At 41.7% G+C, this 20,908-nt stretch overlaps 2 protein-coding genes across 3 annotated transcripts in view; both read right to left on the bottom strand.

Moving 5' to 3' along the window:
* Nucleotides 1-523: 523 nt before the first annotated feature.
* Nucleotides 524-4,089, bottom strand: SLC25A6 (solute carrier family 25 member 6). Its single transcript, XM_066983068.1, has 4 exons — nt 3,895-4,089; nt 2,607-3,093; nt 1,641-1,781; nt 524-1,165 (listed from the first exon to the last, which is right to left on the bottom strand). Exons 1-4 carry the CDS (start codon nt 4,003-4,005, stop codon nt 1,008-1,010), a joined length of 897 nt encoding a protein of 298 aa, XP_066839169.1. The 5' UTR covers nt 4,006-4,089; the 3' UTR covers nt 524-1,007.
* A 2,275-nt stretch (nt 4,090-6,364) lies between these two features.
* Nucleotides 6,365-20,908, bottom strand: part of ASMTL (acetylserotonin O-methyltransferase like) — a 29,132-nt gene continuing 14,588 nt past the window's right edge. Inside the window, exons 8-13 of one of the 2 annotated variants that reach the window (XM_048081167.2) lie at nt 18,271-18,433; nt 16,875-17,059; nt 14,759-14,888; nt 13,571-13,714; nt 12,907-13,029; nt 6,365-7,198 (exon numbers count right to left, since the gene is read on the bottom strand). In XM_048081167.2, coding sequence (XP_047937124.2) covers nt 6,984-7,198; nt 12,907-13,029; nt 13,571-13,714; nt 14,759-14,888; nt 16,875-17,059; nt 18,271-18,433 — 960 coding nt within the window. In that variant the 3' untranslated portion in view covers nt 6,365-6,983. Of the gene's footprint in view, nt 7,199-10,722; nt 11,882-12,906; nt 13,030-13,570; nt 13,715-14,758; nt 14,889-16,874; nt 17,060-18,270; nt 18,434-20,908 lie in introns of those variants that run through there. The other variant, XM_048081166.2, reaches the window with a different exon arrangement.

Below are 20,908 nucleotides of genomic sequence, written 5' to 3'. Positions count from 1 at the left end.
CACACTCTTCAGTGGCATGATCAGCATTTCCAAATAGCAGCAACAATACGATAGGTCACTCAAACGTTAAAGGCATTTCACTGGGTTCCTGGGTTTTTGCATGAATGTCATGTGTTGCTTTCTATATTAACTTAAAGAACATACGTATTCCATTTTAAGTTGTTTCACCAAGGGCAAGAGCATCACTTTTTGACTGCCCTTGGAACTTTGGGTTCTTGTAGTGCTACAACAAAAAAAAACCCTCATTTTATATCACATGAAAAGCTGCAAATCAATTTTTAAGAATCATGCAAAAAGCCACTTGCAGCAGCCCATCATACACAATCAGGCACAAAGAATGGGAGTGGTTTCTACTAGTACAACCTATGCTTTTCCTCAAAGTTCTCACATTCAATCATTGTAATAAAATCAAGCTTATTCTGTTATAGTGCAGTGTAAGTGTATCAGATGAACCATTATCCGAAACAAGTTTCCAAAGAAAAGAGGCTTTCCCAAAGCTTTGATGTAATAATTTCAACACAGACAGAGTAAGTATGTTTATTGTTTTACAGCAGAATGCCCCAATTTAAGAACAAAATTGCTAGATGTTCAGCTGTGCAAAATGGTACATAGTGCTTCAGTACAAGTGGAAAAGAATGATTTGTTAGCAAGTACTTTCAAAGACAATTTTATGGTCCTAAAAAAGATAGGACTTGAAACTGGGGACTGATCCATGGGCATACAATGCTTTTCTACCTAACTTGGACCCAGCCACTTTGGACCCTGAACCAGTGACGCTGATTTCTCATTGCTGAAACAAGTCACCACACTGAACTGCCAGATTCAGTGTCTTCACACAGGTTACCGTGAAATGGATCAGTTCTGTATGTCAGTTTCTAGCCCCATCTACAAATATCATCTGGCTCTGATAAATAAGACTCACAGGAATTTCTTGAAGGTCAATGGTCCATAATGGTAGTTATTCTACATGATCTGCTCAACTTGATTTCAAATTCTAGTTAGGCTGCTTAAATGACTTTCTTGAATTCATCATACAGCACAAGCACGAAAGCTCCCCCCATGCCTCGGAGAACATTAGACCATGCACCCTTGAAGAACGCCTTTCCTCCCTCATCCCTTGCAATCTTCCGCCAGCAGTCAATCGTTCCAGAGTACATGATATCAGCTGTAGAAAAAGAGCAAAGTGATTTTTAGCTCCTGTAATTGTATCTCAGGTGTCTCCAGCAACTGCCATTTCACTTCTCCAGCTACTTTATGTCTCATACCTTGCTTTATGACTACCACAGTGCTAGTTCAGGCAACAGAAAATCTTGCTACCTGCCTGCCTAGTTATTAAAAGTTATGTCACAAAACAATCTTAAGTGTTCTTACGGCATCTATACTGTCAACTAATTGCTTTCACTTAGCTTGTCACTGTAAACAGCCAGCCCATTTACGCAATTCATATTCCACAAAGGAAAGTCCTCAGCATAATTCCTCACAAACACCACAAGTTGTGAGCCTTACTGAACTGCCTCATACCGCTTAAACATAACAAAACAGAGATTTATGGAACAAGGAACTAGAAGTGCTGAGGGATGACCGTTAGCAACTCCATCTTGTTAGCGCTGCGTAAAGAACTACACAGAGTAACAGCCTACCTCCTTTGCGTCCCGACTGCATCATCATCCTACGCCGCACTGTATCAAAAGGGTAGGAAACCACACCAGCCACAGCTGTCACTGTCTGTGCAATCATCCAGCTGATAACAATGTGAGTATTTCTGGGATCTGGCAGCATGCCTGCAATAAAGAAACTAATTAGCTTTTTATCCTCCACATCCTCCTCCAATTCACTGCACAACAGCTACTTCACTGGAAAAGCTTTTATAAAACACTGTAAAGCTATGATTTAAGTTGCAACAAGACACTTGATACACTTGAAGCATACTTCGGCCATATAGAAAAAAAATCAAGGAAACCCACAGTATTTTATTCTCAATAATCAAAATATGGAATTGGACTTGATGATCCTTATGGGTCCCTTCCAACTCGGGATATTCTATGATTCTATGAAATTTAGGCACCAAGATCCTTTCAGACTGGCACAGTAAGTGTTTTAATCATTTCCTAAATGCTTACAGAAATAAGTGTCACTAGAATAACTCATTGTCCCTATAAATTTTAATGAACTATACATGCCAATGATTTCCAAACCCAGAAGTCAAGCTTAAACAAATGCTTTCTGAAAGCACTGCTCAAACCAATTCTGCTAAGCACACACGAATTGGTCTAATGTAACTACAGCAAGTCAGTGAGCAAAACTGAACTTAAAATATTTGCATATGGTTACCAACAAACATTACTGCCATAAGGAAAACCTGATGGTTTTTAATGGTCAGAAAAACAACAGGAAAATTCAAAAGCAGCCTGCACTATCAATACATGATGAAGATTTGCTTTGAACAGTGTCACTGGCACATCACACTAATGCTGACCAAGACACCCCGTTCTGCCCCCACACTTATGTAAGCTATAGATACAACAAACAAAGTGACATGCAAGAACAGACGTAAACAGGCAATACAATTCTGCAAATAGGTCATCAACTCCCTCCTGAAATTTTACCTTTTGCTGTATCGTAGATTCCAAAGTAGGCAGCTCTATAGATGATGATGCCCTGGACAGAGACATTGAACCCTTGGTACAAGCCACGCAGACCGTCAGACTTGGTGATTTTGACTAGACAGTCCCCTAGACCAGAGAATTCTCTGTCTGCACCAGCTTTTCCAACATCGGCGGCCAAACGGGTTCTTGCAAAATCCAAGGGGTAGACAAAGCAGAGGGAAGTGGCTCCAGCTGCACCACCAGAGGCCAGGTTACCAGCAAAATACCTCCAGAACTGAGTGTGCTTGTCTACTCCTCCCAGGAACACCTGCTTATACTTATCCTTGAAGGCGAAGTTGAGAGCTTGAGTTGGGAAGTATCTGATGACATTCGCCAAATTTCCTCGCCAGAAGGACAGCACTCCTTGCTCCTTTGGAATACGCACTACGCAATCGATGATGCCCTTGTACTGCTTATCGGCAGCAATTTGTTTACTTGCGTGTTGCACCTGCAAATACAAGTACGTGTTTTTGACTTTATGCCTTGGCAGGCCTGCACTGCACCTTGGTTTAAGCCTGTTTGGAGCGTAACAGGAAGAGCTGCTAGCCCAGAACGCCTGACAGCAGTTGGATATAGAAACCGAGTCTCTGGTTACCTCAGTAAGCCTGCCCTGATAACAAGCTTCCAAAAAACCTTAAGATTCCGGGTCGGCATGAATATTAAGACTGAAAACCGACGTCAGTGCGCGACGGCCGAGTCCCCCCGCCGAGGGGCTGCCCGAAGGGGTGTCAGCGCTGCTGGGGGGCGGCTAACGGCCGCCGGGGTCCCGTTAACGGCCGCGAAGGTCACGCGAGTCACCTTGCGGCGCCGGGCCGCCCCGCCCAGGTCACGCCAGGCCCCGCCCCGCCCCGCCGCCGGCACCGGCCAATGGGCGGCCGGGGCGCGCCGTCACGTGAGGGCCGCCAAGATGGCGGCGCGCGGCCGTCCTCCGCTACGCGCCCCGGCGCCCTCGGCGCGAGGAAGTGACAGCGCGCGCCGCCCCCTCCCCCGGCCCCGCCCCGCCCCCGCGTAGCGGAACCGGCTTCCCCGCCGCCGCCGCGCGCGACCACCGCCCACGTGACCACCCCTCTTCCCCCCCCAGGGGCCGGCAGCCCCCTTTGTCTCGTGCGGGCAACGGCCGCCTCCTGCCCCCTCCCTTCCACCCCCCCCCGCTGCCAACCGCCTGAGGCCCGCGGAGGGAAGGAAGGAAGGAAGGAGGGAGGGAGGGAGGGAGGGAGGGAAGGTCACCGGGCCCGGCCGCGCCGCCGACCTGCAGCAGGAGCTTGACCCGCTCGATGGGCGCCACCGCCGTCTTGCTGATGGCCGCGGCCACGCCGCCCGCCAGGAAGTCCTTGAGGAAGGAGATGGCCTGCTCCGCCATGGCCGCGCCTGGCACCGGGGGAAGGGGGGAGAACCGACGCCGCCGCCGCTCGCGCCGAAAGGGCGGCGCCGCCGCCGCGCATGAGCTAAATGCCGGGCCCCCGCCGGCCACGCCCCGCGCCTCGCGCCCCATTGGGCGAGCCGCGATCGGGGGCGGGGCCTCGCCGCGGGAGGGGCGGGGCCTCGCCGGCTGAGGGCGGCCGTCGCGGCCGTTGCTCCCCCCTCACGCCCCCCCCGCGGCGCCAGTAGCGCAGCGCCGCGTCGGCCCGGCGGGGCCCAGGGGCTGCGCCTAGCCGGGGGGCGTTAGTTCCCTTGCGCTTTGTGTAACCGCTCTCGCTTTTAGCGGACGCTTCCTACAAACGTAAATAAAGCCGACCGTGTTCTTACACAGATGACTTCGCTGGCGAACCGCAAAGCTGCAGCGCCTGAGGTGTCCGAAACCGCTGGTGGCGGGTGTGTGCGCGCCCTGCGGGAGCTGAGAACCGGAGCTTCTCTCTCAGGCAGCGCTGAGGGAGCTCAGGGTGCGCCGGGCGCGCTTCCACCTCGCGGACTTTGTCTCTGCTCTGGGAGGAACGATGCTGCGTGCTGCACGTCACTGCACCGCGTATTGCACATCGAAAGATACGAGGGAAATTGTATAACGGGCTAAAGTTGCGCCAGGGGAGGTTTAGGTTGGATGTTAGGAAGAACTTCTTTACTGAAAGGGTTGTTAGGCACTGGAATGGGCTGCCCAGGGAGGTGGTTGAGTCACCATCCCTGGAGGTCTTTAAAAGACATTTAGATGTAGCCCTTAGTGATGTGGTTTAGTGTAGGACTTGTTAGTGTTAGGTCAGAGGTTGGACTCGGTGATCTTGGAGGTCTCTTCCAACCTAGATGGTTCTGTGATTCTCTGATTCTGTGATAATTGTATGCTATTTTATATCCTGAGCCATGATACGGAGATAGCGAAGGGACTCTTCTGCCAACACGGCGTTAACAGGACCATAGGTTGGATACATGCAATGAAAAGCTGTGGTGCGTGTTCTCAGGGAGACACGTGCAGCTTAAACCGTTCTATTTTTCTCATTAAAAAAAAAAAAAGCTTGTAATTGAATATTAATCCTCTCAGCACAATGCCCTGCGTGCATGCAATTATCTAGGCTGGGACTTACTTCCCCATAAAACTTTATACTGGCTAGAAAAGAATTTCACTCTTTGGAACTCTGGTGCTGTCAGTTTGCAAAATGAAAGTGAAATGTATGAAACTTTTGTGATAAGAAATTGTTTAGTCAATAGTTGTCCCGTCCTGTTCACCTTGGAGATCAGATGCATCTGACTGGGGGAAATCTCATTTTCTCTTTCACATCATTCTTTTCCTCCTGTTTCTGTGCTGTTTTTTTTTCCCTTTTTTCTGTTCTTTAACTAATCTCGTATTCTGCTCTCATAAGAGCTCATAAGGTAAGCAGGGCTAAAAAGGAAGAGGATGTTCTTAAACCAAATGAGGTGCCCCCACATCTCATCTCCAATTATAGCTGAGATGAAAAAAAAATAAAATAAAAAATGAAACTTGTGCTTTTATGCAGCTGTCTATTCCAGAAACCTCACAGAACGCAGAGGAGCCTGTCTTGATGCTCTTGACAAGCTTCTGCTCTAGTTCTTCCATTTCCAGTCTTGACTATGCCATCGCAATAGTGCTGTTTCCTGACTTTGTTTAACAGTTAACACTTCCATGCTACACAGGTGAATGCTTTAATGCATTTTTATAAGATAGCAGTGTTTAACAAGTTTAGGAAGGGGAAAAGAGGGTAAGCCAGTGGTGATAAATTCAGTTACACTGAAGCAATTGTGAATTTTATCATTGATTTTCACACATACACACACACAATGTCTATTATGGAATACTTGGTGTCATGGCCCTTCCAGCCCGTCTTTGTAAATGGACGTAGATAGGAGAAGAACAATGTGCTTCCTTAGGATCAACCTGTTTCCACAGCCCTCAGTTTCCTGAGGCTTACAAATGACATCCTGAGCCCTGTGGCTGGAGACCACAGCAATGTGATGATCTTCATTCACGTAATTACTAAGGAGAAGACAAGCCCCAGGGCTGAACTGGAGCACTGCTGTGAAGGAGGAAGGACAAGAACAGGAATCCTGGGACGCAGTTACAGATAGGTAACGGGGGCAAAAGCGTTCACGGGAGGCAGAGGAGTGGCACCTCCTGCATCTCAGGCTCCACCCTGTCTGTATAGTGGCAGTCAGCCCACCCCCCCCTTGGAAGCCTGCTGTGCCCACACACTTTCTTACCAGGTAAAGAGCATACACACAGCTGTGGGACGATGAAGAAAAGAGGTGAGCAAAAAATAAGGAGGAACTACTATAAATTGCATTTGAAACATTTAATCAAACCATGGACTGTGAAACAGGAGAGAATGTGACTAGCAGAGAGTATGCTGAAAAAAGATGCAAAGAAAACAAAAGCGTATAAAAATAATAGTAGGAAAGGTAGAATGCACAGCTACAGGCAAGTAGTAAATGGGATAATAGTTCTTTATTTACAGTGGAGACTATAAAAATAAAAACGGTATTAAAGTGGATGGTGTTGAAGTTATACCTGCATTAACCTCCTGAAGCGGGGACAAAGCAATCAATGTGCGCTAGTCTAAAAGTTGGACTATTTGAATTGCACCCAGTACAGAGAAACTGACTTCTCAGCAACGTCAATACTACTGTAAGGCTGCTGATACCCTTGGTTTGGAGCCTGTTTCTGACCGTACTACCAGTGTTGTGCAACTACAGTAGGTATCAGTGCCATCAAATGTTGCCAGCACATTCTTTATTTTTGAACTTTACTCGAGTTTAAAATAAATGCAATCACTTCTCCCTTTTTAAAAGTAACTTCAAAAAGTTACATCTTTTTTTATATTGATGGGAAACAGAATATACTTGCATAATTAAAGACATCAAACATGATCTAGATTTTACTAGTAAATCTTTCTTTTTCTATGTCTTAATGCAGAAGACTACATCTAGCAGATTTCCTGTCAATTTGATTTTCACATTCGTGAATCCGTGTTGTTCCAGTAAACCTCGGTATTCAGAGCCACTTCTCTCCTTTCCCTCCGTCTGCACAAGCATGTTCAAAGACTGAAGCAAAGCTGTGCTCCTGTTCTTCTTCTCATCATCCAGTACCATTTCAGCCAGCAAAATCCCACAGCCTAATTTAAAAACAAATGCATGCAACAATGCTACTCCGTTATCGAAGAAGAGAATTTCTGCTACCATATGTAACGGTGCAAAAAATACAGGACACAGGTGATTCTATTTTTCATTTATTCATTTGCTGTACTTTAAATGACTAACCCAATATTAAATGATAACCTACTATTATAAAAAACACAGGAAAATCCAACACACGTCACAGATGTTTGCAGGGTAAGAGGGGGCTACTGTAGACTTGGTATGACTGCTACGGAAAACAGTAAGGTAAGTATAGTAGTTACAATTATTTGGAATACAATGCTGCTTCACGTTCATACTGAAATAGTGGTGGATGGCAAGTATTACAGAAGCAGCCAACATTGCACGTTATTTCTGTACAAACTGAGGTTCTCCTGGTGGGAGCAACCAAGGGTGGAGAGCAAAACTTGAATTACTCCGTGCTCACACAGCCTCTTCCTCCCTCTATCTGCAGACCCATGAAAGGGAAGACATGAGCAAGGGGATTACTGACAAAACAATGCTCGTTTTACTTACTGTCTTTTGGACCAGCATCTTACATGGCAGTTTCTCTTGGCACAGTAGAGATAGGAGGCCACCAACTTGGATCAAAATGCCAGCATTTTGCAGTGATTTTAGTACTAAGTGCTGCACAACATTAATAACTGTGTTCTGATGATGAAGACGATCCCTTTTGCCATTCCAGTCAGTACACTTCTGACATTTATCAATCAAAAAAATAAATGAAGCTTAACACTGCAGCTTGGTAGAGAAAAGATTAGGACTTGACAATAAAATTGCTGGATGAGATCTGTGTTACTATCAGGTGTCATTGAAGTCCTTCTGAAAGCTTATTGAGTCCCCTACATCATCACCATATTATTAGTTACCTTAAGGCAAGTTCAAGCCACTTACGCTGCGGTGAACAAGTGCTTCACAAAGAGAAACAATTAGCCAAGCACGTCTGAGGTGAACTGAACCTACATTCTCTCTCCCATGGGATTCTTGTCTGAATTCAGGCATCGAAAGATTAGATGCATTTCAGTTAGCTTTCTTACAGACTATCCACCATTAAATGTATAATCAATTTCCATACAAAACCCAGGAAATTTCCTCTCATAGGTAGTTAAGATGATGCATCTACTGAAAATACCAGTTCTCTAGCAATAGGAACTTGAGCTGACTAGATGACTTGAATGCTTAATGTTTAGGTATCTCAGGCTAGAAAGATGAACCCCATTTGTCAAGAATCTGTAGTTTGTGTTCCCTCTCACCCTTCTTGTGTGATTCTCCTTTGCCTTTAACAGAGAGCTGAGTACTACAGTCTCAGATTACACAGCAAATGCTAGGTAGAGTGATGCAGGACTGTCATTTTTAAGTCACTGTGGTACAACTTTGGAAGACAGTGTCCAAATTTTGTACACCCTGAGAGGGGGACACAAACAGAATAGCCATTATCTATCTCATTCATCTATTATTTTTTCAACCCGTGATTCTCCACCTCAAAAAAAAAAAATCCTGTGCATCAGATTTCCTCCAAACTGTTTGTTAAAGAAGAACGTGGGCAAGACAGCATCTTCAAGAAGGCACCACTGAATGTTGTTTGCCAAGGAAGCAACAGAAAACCTGCAAGCTTTATTGGTAGCAATTTATTTGGATTTTAAAACTTAGCTCCTTCATTCTTTATGACTTCATTAGTTAACGGACCCAAGTTTTCTTACACCAACTGCTCAGGAAATCATTTCAGTGCAACGCCATTAACTCCACCCCTTTCACCAGTCAGCAAACAATACCAGCCTTCTCCGGAAGAACAGAGTTTGAACATTAATGAGAGAAGATGAGTTTATGATTTCTCAGGTGACTGAAATATGCCAGATGATTACAGAACATCTTAGGTCAAAAAGGACCACGGATCTCCAGCGCTGCTCAAAGCGGGGCAGCTCTCCAGTCAGATCAGCTTGTTCAGGGCATTGTCCTCAGATCTTGAAACCTCCAAGGACAGAGATCCACAGACTCTCTGGGCAACCTGCTCCAACACTTAATTATCCTTAGAACAATTCTCCCTTCCCCTCCCCTTGATCTCCTGTCAGAGTCTCCCCAGTTATGCCCATGTTCTCTCACTCCACAACTGCACACCACAATGAAGAGCCTGGCTCTGTCTTTTTGGTATCTGTCCCTTTGGCAGTGAAAAGCCAGATTTCCCCTCAAACCACCTATTCTAGACTGAGGTAGGTTTCCTTCAAGGCTCTCCTCACAAGCCACATAATGCAGCCCCAAGCCATCTTTGTGACTTCCACTGGACTTGCTCACATTTGTTAAGGTCTCACAGCCACCTCCTCTTAAATTCTTTCAGGAGTATTCCTTTGCTCTGCCCAGTCTCCTGACTATGGTAAAAGTTGAGGGGTGTGGATGATACAAGCCACTTGGGAAGGTAAAAATTCAGCTTGCATCTTTTCTTCTCACTGCAAGACCAGCTTCTAAAATAGAACAGTCTATTTTGTTTGGAGACATCCAGGAATATAGACTACATTCAGACTGTTCAGCAAAGCAGATTTGTCTACAGTTTGTATTAGCCTCCTTTTTAAGGCAAAGGTAGCTAGCAAAGTGATCCTGAACCCACTAGCAACACAGCACTGTATTAATTTAATGTTTACTAATTTAATATTTATAAGTAATGTTTATTTGCAAAATATTTTATTATAAATAGCTTTCATTCATACTTCAGAATACTTTACAAAAAGGAAATCTGATGAAGAGCCCAGCAGAGCTGCGGTAGTACTTTACCGCAGACACCATGCCCAAGGGAATAAGGCTCACTGCATATAAAGTGCTGCACTTTAATCGCAGAGTACACTGAGGCTGTGTGGTAACCAAGCATGTGCTATTTAAGTTTTATAGTCAGCAAGTACACAGTACTTACAGGCACAGGTTTAAGTCTGTGACAGAGGTGTGCCAACTTTAGGATTACAGTGTTCTGACTCAAACAGCTTCTAGCAGCCTAAAGAACAGCATTATGAATGTTATGAATAACTATGAAGTGAGAAACACCTCATTGCTGGAATGAGTCTTAGGATACAAACCCGTTAAGCATAATGGCAAACTTCATTAGAATACAGAAAAGAAAACTGTTTTAAATTTATTCAGTAGGCCAACATCTTATCTCTAAACGTCTATGCAGATTAGATCAGCCAAATTCCATGCATAAAAAGCTTCTGCTAAGACTTAAACCCCTCTCTGGAAGCAGTCTGCATTTCCCTGATTTTGTACAGCTAAAATGCTCTGTACTACACGTTTCTCATGATTAACTAAATCACTGTAGCACTTTTCCTTTACTCAGTGCTCGAAGAGCAAAGTAACTTCTGATTAATCAATAAGACCAGGTAGATTTAACTCTTGACCTTGCTCATAAACTTTTATTTGCAGAGGTCGGTGATTCAACATAGGCACTGCCTCATCAGAATTATTGCTGTAGAAACACGTGGCAGGACGTATGGCAAGAAACTCACAACTGATAGAGGAGAAAGCTAGTTATGGAAAGCAACTTTAATCTCCAGGAAACCTTCCACTACGAAGTACATTTTAAGTCTAAAAAATGCCAATGAAGTACCAGGAAAAAAAGATTAAGAGTGGTGACATAAGTGATGAGTTACTTGACGAGAGGGGATAGAGAATATAATTCTCCAGTTGAAGACTGGAACATGAAGAAGCTGCTACAATTTCTATTCATAGTTTCCATAAGAGAATTTATGTATAAAGCCTAGGATTCATGTGAAATGAGACAGAAGTCATACGCAGCCGTAGAACTGTATTCAGAAGAAACAAAGCTGTTAGGAACCAATAGGAACAGCTCTCAACTGCAGCCTGTGGGGTAGATAATTATGGCTGGAGGTTAGAGGCTGCTGAGGCTCGTGACACTACTGCTCTTGTAGGAACATGTTTGGAGCTTTGTTCTATTTTCCTTTTTGCCCAAGGCAAAAAAAACATGCCTAAAAATGTTATCCTTGAATTGCTTTTCAGTAAAGCCCCACAGAAGTGAAAAAGAGGACTAGCATCCTGATATTGATAGAGTATCGTTATTATTTCTACATTTCTGATAAAAATGAGTAGTGACCACTGAATACACTGCAGAGGGAGAATTCTGTAGCTTTAAGGCCCAAGAAAACAGGTATTAATGAAGCTCATGAAAGCTTGTCATTTTTAACTTGCTGCTATATAGCTACATCAACTCCAAGTTTAACAGAGTCTGCAGACTAGCCAAATTGAAAGTTGTGTATGAAAAAACTTTTGTACAATCTGCCCCAAATACTTTTTAAAGCATAGAACTCATTCCTGCACAAACAACAGTTCAACTTTTTATTCAAAGCCTGTAACAACTATGCTTCACATAAAGGGTCAAAACGATCTTAAACTGACATCATCAACCAGCATGTTATAAAAAATCATCCCATGTTATTTCTGTACACACTAAGGTGACAGATTCTTCTTGAAGCACAGGACAGCATCTAGTAAGGTTCCTGTGATCTTAAACTGTGTATTTGTGAATCCATATTTCTCCAGTAGCTGTTTATATTCTGAGCCACTTCTCTGCTTTCCTTCAGTCATACTGAGGGACTGTAGTACAGCTCTAGGAGGGTGTGTCTTCTGCTCGTCGAGCACAATTTCTGCCACTAGCAAGGCACTTCCTGCATTGCCAAAACAACCAGAAGTGCTTCAGTAAAGTATTTCTAGCTTCACATTTTTAGTGTTTTGCTCAGAGACAGTTATAGATAGGTCCCCCCTCAGACCAGCGTTTTCACAGACTTCAGTGCCAATCATAAATTTATTTTCAGTAATCTCTTCCTGGAGAAAAACTTCCTCCTAGTTAGGAGGAAGGGGGAGCTTTGAGCACTGCCCCCACTTCAGTGAAGTTCAGACCACTTCCTATGTTTTTTTTTTAAACTCAGTCTTGTTACCATTTGAACCAAGCAACTCCTTTAAGCATTTGTCACCCCCCAGTCTTTGTATAAGAAGATAAGACAGTCATCCACAGTTTTCTTTTGTAGTTTATAAACAGGATTATGTTTGCAACCTAGATCTCATTTGGAATGTTCTCCTATGAAACAAACTTCATAGCTACAGTTAATCCCCTTAGATTAAGGAATCAGTTGAATACAGCAGTCAGGTTTTTCCTCTGGCTTTTGTCTTCCCTTTTGATCTTTTATATTGTCAATGTAGGAGAAGGCACAAGATACTTGTGCTTCGTATTTCTCCAGGTATATATTTCTCAAGATATTTCTCAAGAAATCTGTACCTAAAGTATTACTGAACTCCACTGCTGTAGGCACTACTGACTAACAAAACAAACTGCCTCTCCTCGATTAACTTGAAGCCACTTTAGTCGGCCTGCTTGTATGTTTGGATAGAAACACATACTTTGGTATTTGATGATACAGGTCTTTGCAAGAAAGGTTGGGCACGGCAGAGAGATGATATGAAGCAGTTGCAAGCAAAATCTGCAACTACAGTAAGGGCTTACTTTATATAGTTTTATTAGAAGCTTTGTTTCTTTCTTTTTTTTATAAAAAAGGCAAATATGCAAACTTAATGCAAAATATAAGCATTCAAGCATAGGCTGCTATGATTAGACAAAAACGTGCATTTTTTAATACGAACTTACTATCACTGTGTATTAACATGGACCTGTAGATGCATGAGATTAAAAACATACCTGGTTTGCAAACAGCTGATATTTTACTTAGCAGTATATGAATCTTTTCATCTGGCCAGTCATGAAGAACACGTGAAAGGATGTAAAGATCTGCTTCTGGAAGGTTATCCTTGAAGAAGTCACCTGTTGAAAAGGAGAGTTAGTACATTCCTGCAGAAGGAAATGAAAACATCAAGATGGAACTAGGAGTTTCTTCAGTAGGGGTAAGGTAAGAAACATGAACAAACATGGGTAGCAATACACTGATTTGTAGTTCAGGATAGTTTAAGAGTAAATCAGATCACAGGTAAGAATTCTGTAACATGTAAAGATAGAGAGAAAGCCAAAAGCAAGGAAGGACAGATTGAAGTCTTTTGTAACCACCATGTTGATCCTGCCTAAAAAAGAAAAGCCTGAGACAGGGACATACAGCAAGCCTCTACTCCCAGGAGTAACAAAATCATTTTAATTCACACTTCCTTATTTAGCCCCACTCTCCAGCGATAGCCAGTTTGTTGACTCCAGTGAGAAGTACAATGCCCCTATTTAGCATGTGTGCGCCCGCCCTGCCTTGTACTAAAACAGATCTGGGACTGGAGCAGGGCAGAACACCATTCTCACCAGGAAAAGAGCCTGCTCTATGCTTCGGGATAACAGAAATAAGGAAAAGTCATGCTACATTTACCTGATACAAACGTCACTGGAGCTGCGCATTGTTCTGAAGGCTGAAAGTAAGAGATGTTTGCAATGACTTCTGGAAGGTCAAACACTGTGACCTTCATATTTGGGTATATTTGTATTAATTCATGAGCCAAAGCTCCAGTACAACCTGTTGAAAGTTTTAAAAAGTCAAAAATCATATCTTTTCTCCCAACATTTGCATACGTTTTTAAGGACAAGGCTCTATGTAACATTAAGAAATAGACATTAATTCAGAATTGGAGGTAGCTAGTAAGCTCTAAAATTAACACTGTCAATAACACTTCTCAGTGAACAATGCCTTAAAGCTTGGGTAATGCATTATTCCTTACTCTGTCATAGGATTGACAATACGACCTTTGATACCACTACCTGTTTGTGCCTTTTTTTTTTTTTAAAACACCACCACTAATGGACTTGTAATTTGTGGATGAAGTACACTAGAACTATTTATGAGACATAAAGCACTGATGTGTGAAGTTTGATAAGTACTCTCCAGCATAGGAAAGGTGGTAAGGTCTTGAAGTCTCTGCACAAGTGGCAGAGGTTTTACCAGCATTCTGTTAATTCCTCTGACATGTTGTCCACCTCACCTGGCACTAAGTTTTTTCCTACATTGGACCTTTTTGCTGTATAGTAACATCCCCTTTTTGCCACTCCAAGAACAGCATAAAAGGACACTAACAAGGAGAGTTTCTTCAGCTCTATCATCAGTATTTAACACTTTGGTGGTCATCTTAGATATTAATTGGAGAAAAAAAATAAAAACACTAAAACCACAATTCAATCCATTCTAAGATAATCCAAAGTTTTTGTACTAGCAGTACAGTGTTTCAAGCCTGACACACAAAAACTGAAAGGGAGTTTTCAAAAATCAAAATCAGCTAAGCCACAAACCTCATTTTCTTTGTCGAGCTGTGTGTCAGCATGTAACTAATGACAAATGTTCACTTATTTTATGTTACTCCAGTATCATTTAAGGAACTTCGCTTTCAGTTAACTGCACTCAGTCCTTTAATTCTGACACAATTACAACACCAGAAAAATAAAAGTAATAGACCATTTTACTGCATTCAAGTGGAAAAACGTGTGTGTTTTAAGCAACAAAATATGGAACTGAAATCAAGCTTTTTTTCCCCTGTAATTTGCACGCAAGCTCAATTACAGACCGTACCTCCTAAATCACACGTAGACTTAAACTGTGAAAGATCAAATGCTGTAGCCAGATCTCGTGCTGTCAGGTGGGCAATGCTGTGCATGGCAGCCATAAAACGCTGCTTCACCTCCTGGCTGTGATAATAGTCCTAAGAAGGAAAAACAAACAAAAACAGTCATTGGCATTTATTTTCATTACTTAGGAATGTTGAGATTATGTTCAGCCAAGGTAGCAGGTGCCCTTATGCATGATTAACATGAGAATTCTGAAATTAAAAGATCAGCTAAAGCACCATTGACTAGTTGCTCATCCAAATCCCTTACTGGTGACAAGCTGCTTCATTGTAGCAGCAAGCAGATTTCTGCATCCTCTCCAGAATTGTCACACATCTTTTGTAGGATGTCTCAAAGGACATACTCTTAGCCAGTTTGTACCCAGTTTTGGTGATGTCTCACGTGCTGTTAAATTCAACACTTTTGTCCACTGAAGCTGAGGTAGCATAGCAAGAAGAGGTAATCTGAACTGTTTTTAAAGCAACACTATGCCTTTGATATACATTCACTAACAGCTTTTCTCCACAGCAAGATGTCTCCAGACATTAAAACTTCTGAAAAAAAAAAAAATTGATTTTTTCCCTGCCAGTCTCCTAAAAATGTTTGTTCTTCCTGATATACTCAAATTTCTTTCATTTAAATCTTTTATTCTCCCATAATGGGAAAATGATTAGATGAGCAGGCCATAGCTTAAGACAAAAACATTCAAGCTCATAACATTTATTTATTAAGAATTACTTGACAAAAAAGTACTCAGTACCAGAAACTTGTTCCTCAAGCTTCGAAATGATGCTTAAAGCATGAATTTGTCTCACCTTCCTACAGGCCTCATTGGTTTCGTCTCACTTTACAGCTACCATGATGTGGAAGGATCTCCAGGCTGTGATATGTACAGTGCCATAGGCAGCCCACCTGCTCCGCTTGGACACACTATCCTATACACAAATGGAAGCCCAGACCTGAATTGGTAGGGACTCCTGCCACTAACATCAGAGAAAACTCAAGGTGATAATCCAGATTAACACAGGATGAGATCCAGTTCACTTATGTTAAAGCACCTAATTCACACATAGACTGAAGCACCTATTGCAGCAGTTGTCCTCAAATATCTAAAATCCCTTTAAAATAGTCCGTAAAGTATTCCTAAAGGAGCTTCTGTCCATCAGTAACTTAGACACTAACATTAGACTAACAGGACCTTAAGTCTTCCGAGGCCCTTATTTCTTCCATCAACTATACATGAGGGATGTAGACATTTTCTTCAGAAGACTGGCTTCATCAGCATCTGGAACTTGAGTACAAATCAAGAACTTCAGGATGCTGTCTGAACTACTGCTTTCAGAGGTAAATCCTGACATACTCTCCTCCTCACTCTACCACTCCTCTCCTTAAACAGGCACATTTATGCACTCAGCCTGCTTCAACAGGTGGATAACTGACAAGTTAGGCTAGTTAAAACCCTAAGCGATTTCCCAGTCTGAACAGATCCACATAGGCTAGCATTAGGAAATGAATTTAGAGATGGAAACAAAGGCAAGGATTACAATTTTTAATGGCAATGTATACTAACTTGAAGCATATACGAAACTACAAACCTAAATAAATTAGACTGGATCCCTCCTCTACTGCATCAACACAAGTAGTTTGAAAATAGCTTTGAATATGCAGCCAGCACAGATTGCACTGGATGCACATCAGTAACAAGCAGTCAGCACTCAGTATGGAAGGAGCGTATGCATAAGGTACTACCTGCTATTTGTTATTAAAAGGCCACACAGCAGTCAGTAAGACAGGCTCCAGGGTTGCTCTGAATATATTAGCTGGATGGGCAAAACTTCAGTCAATTTTTGTCAGCACTCAGAATTTCCCAGTACATTCTGTGATTGCTCCAGCACTTTAGAGCCTAAAGCCTGTGCTGTTAAAGCTGCAGGGAACATAAGTCTGACTAGTGAGTTCCACTGTATTTCTAGCATTTCTAAGATTCACCAACTTTCTTAAACAACCCAGTCTCAATTTTCCTCTAGATCAGTTATTCCTTGGCTTTTCACAGCTAGTTTTGACACACTAAGAGTTTACGTTACCTTAAATAAATCCTCTGCTTTCCTTCCAAAGGCTCGATGGTTCTGCCTGCTTCCCTCTCTAACAGCAGACTCCAGGTTTGTAAAGAGAGGCCAGAGATGATCGTTAGAGTGGATAATGTAGCCATGAAGTGAGTATTCACCATCTGATGTCAGGTAAATATTTGCTGAATCTGTATTACTGTAGCCTTAATGGAGGAAAACAACTGTAACCAGTTTTGTTTCAGCACTTCACAACTGTCTGCTAGTGTCTGAAGCCATTTTACCCTGTACAGCTGTTAAAGATGTAGGAAAACCTGATCTTGGCATCTTAGGGGTTTTGTTTTTTGTGCAAAGATTTCTACGGAACAGTTCTAAAGGTCTCCTCATTCTTAAAGAAAGAATGAACTAGGGACTTCCTTGTTAAAAAGAATGTAGGTGCTGAAGGATACAGATAAGCATATATATATATATATATATATATATATATAATCACACACACACACATATATATATATAATATCAGGTATATAATTGAGATTATTTTATATATATATAATAAAAGTATTTCAATTATATACCTGATATTCAGGGGGAAACCACCAGAAGTTCCTCTTTCCTGACTGTATTTTTGTTCTGCCTTTAGGGCTTTCTTCTTGGTCTTGTCCACTAACAGAGTTGAAAGCCTCTTATTTTCTTTTCTCGGCCCTTGATCGTACCATGTAGATGATTCATATGGAAACTTATAAATACAGAGTGCAGGCTGAAAAAGTTAATCCTATTACTGACTCTCACATACATACACCTTCAAGCACTCTACTGGTTAGGGACACTAAAATTTAAGAAGCTGTACATGAAGAAGGACAGATTTCAGAGCTCTCAAAATTCCTGATTCTCTGCTCAGGTTTGTGACTCTTCATGGCTGCAGCAAGAAAGTGAGATTAAGGGGTCATTATTTTAGATGATACATCTGAGCTTTTACACTGCTCCCTGGGACTGCCCATGAAATCTATTAGAATTCAGAAATAATTGTTTTTGCTCTCTGAATACAGTCCTCAAAGGACATCTGGTGATTTCATTAAATAATGCCTGTTCCCAAACAATTCTAGCAATTCTAGCTGCTAATGATGAATGGAAAGAAGCAACAATCCAACCCCCCCACCTCAAATCCAAGTTACCTACAATATCAGGTCAGTTCTTGTAACCTTGGAAACATCTCTTCTAGTGCTTTACATCTTTCAGCGCTACATGCAGTTGGGGGGGGCACACAGGAGTGGAGGGAAGAGAGAGAACCCTTCTCCCTTGACTAGAAGTTAAGCAGCATTGTTTGATCGTTTTGATCTTTTTCCCCTTACACCCCCAGTCTCCTCACTCACCCCTTTTTATTTAAAAAGAAAGGTAGGTGAATGGGCAGAGTCACCTTGTGATGTCTTCTCCAGCAATCCAAGAGCCACACAGGCATCAAGGAGTCTTTCTGTTCCACACACTGAGGTTCCAACCTCATTTGCAACATCCACAGCCTTCAGAGGACCTTTATTTTTCAAATAATCAAACATCTTCAGCTTAGAGGCTACAAACAGCGCCTATACGTAGGAAAAAAAGTGTTGTCATGCTGCATTTAAGAGACTGCAATCAAGAAACAAAGGAACTACATCTTTTGCCACAGACATTCTAGAAGTATTATTCTACATTATTGGTGTTATTTAAATGGAGCGTAGGGTAACAAAACTCCCAAAAACTGTTATGACAGGTTTCCTTCCCTCTCAGAGAAGTTTCAATGCCTTAGCCAAGTAACAGTATTTAGGATAGATACGTGTCTGAGAGAGAAAGGAACTATTCTGGAATGCAACCTAAGTCAGACGTGCTTAACCATCTGAACTGATGCCCATAAGGAATTTGAAAATTTCATTAGGGCAGTGTAGCTGCTTCAGTTACAAGACTGTTCTTTGCTTAATAAAAAGTAAGTAGAAAAAGGAGTAAAACTCCAAAGCACAACCATACCACATACACACCTTAAGATGTATATATACGGAATTGGGGAAGACAGAACAGTTACTGCATGACAGTAAAGGAAAAACCCATGGTCAATGAAGCTGTTTAGGCTGAAAAGCTTAACCAAACTTTTACAAATATGCTAACCAGACCAGAAAGGAATGTTAATGATATGTGACTATGTACACCTCTCCATTTGAAATTTATGTGCAATTCTGCACCTAAAACCAAGGAACATATATGGAGCACAAGAATGGAAGCACAGGCAGCAATCACTGAATCTATTTCTTTGCAACTGTAGGCAACTATGATGCACTTAAGTTCAAGGCAGTCAAGAAAAACGGATTGACATTCTATTTAATAAAAAACAAGTGGAGAAACAGGAGATTAACTTTGAGAAAGTCTGCTACTGTGTAATTATATATTTTATCTTCCTATTTTTATGTTTTTCTCTGTTCTAATTAGAATGTAGAATTGGGATTTACTAGAATCCAGGCTTTCACTATACTGAGTCAATTACATCTACGCTGCAAGCATTTGCCTTCCAAGATCTGCCTAATCTTTGGACTAATATGATCTGGAAATTACAAGAGGAATGAGAATGTGGAAAGAGTCAAAAACTTAGTTGATACAAATCATTCTTCTATCATTCTGTAATGCTTAGTCCAAAAAATCCTTAAAGGTCTGAGTAAAGATTGAACTATGCAAATTCAGAATGTTACGTTTGAGAACATGCTTTAAACCTGATCCCCTCCTGTTCTGCAGCAGCAGGTGTTCACAGTAAAATAAGTGGCAACATCATCTTCCTCTGTAGGAAATTTCAGTCTGCTTTACAAAAGCCTTAAAACAACACTCAAGGATGAAAACAAAATAGATCTTGAGCTTTTATGAAGCTGAATGCTTTCGTGCTCTTATCAGTATTCTACAAGGGGAAAGAGAGAAGGTAGAATTTGTCAAGTTGTAGAAACAGTCCACCACAACTGGTAGTTCATTTTACAAAGATCCAAGCCACAGGAAACCAAAGTCCCACTAGCTCAACATGAAATTCAGCACTGCATACTATGATTTTACACTGGATTAGGGGGAAAGGAGAGCTCCTGCTTCTGTTTACAGTTGCCACCAACTTTTACTGCACAAAACTGAATTAAGCATCATCACAGTGACTAGTGTACATAATATGCAACAACAAAATGGTTATGATTCTTATTTTGCACTTAACTTGAAAAAAATACTAAGCATCATCTCACATTCAAGTACATCAAAACATGCCCCCTTTGCATGCCTGCAAGCAACATGCCTACAGATCTGTAGTGACTGCACTGTAGTTTTCCTTCAGATTTGGAGCACAGCTTCCTGCTCTTTCAACAGAACCACTGTTGACTGTTCTGAGTGTTTCTTTCCACAGGCCAGCCCCCTAAAGAGTTTATTTTTTAATGTATCTTTAGGTTCAGGTTTGTCATTTCACTGCCACTTGAGCATTTTTTTTTCCAACCTCTTCTTGAAACATGAACAGCTTGATTGAGATCAGCGATCTACTTAGAATGACTGATTTCTCCTTCGCTTTACTGGAGCTGAGTAGAAAACTTGGTAGCACTTAAAATGTCCAGCTACTCATTTCCCTCCACACTTGGCTGCTACACAGAGCACCTAACCTTCAGTTTGTAGCCTATGTCTTTATCAGACATTGCATGGAGATTTTACCTTCAACATGAAACAGGGTACAAAAAGTTACTTCCGTAATAGGAATAAAAAATGCTATCTTTCAAAAAATTCTAATACTAACCATTAAAAGTTAAAAAGGAAAAACTGTAACGAGCATTGCATATATTTTAAATGAATTTGGTAAGTTAACCACATAAGATGTCTTCTTTGTAGTATATCTAAAGGTAACTTACTACTTGATTCTGGTCTTAAAATCAGTACAAAAAATAATGAAAACATCAAAATATTCAGTGGTAAATTCTTACTTAAAGTCTTTTGAAGTTTCCCTATAACATTCCACTTCAATATTGGAGTATAGTTTGCATAAATACATTTCTGAATTTACTGTTATTTTGTAATTGGGA

The sequence above is a fragment of the Anser cygnoides genome, chromosome 1 (genome assembly GCF_040182565.1).
Source record: "Anser cygnoides isolate HZ-2024a breed goose chromosome 1, Taihu_goose_T2T_genome, whole genome shotgun sequence".
Classification (NCBI taxonomy): domain Eukaryota; kingdom Metazoa; phylum Chordata; class Aves; order Anseriformes; family Anatidae; genus Anser; species Anser cygnoides.
This window is presented reverse-complemented; position numbering and strand designations above follow the sequence as displayed.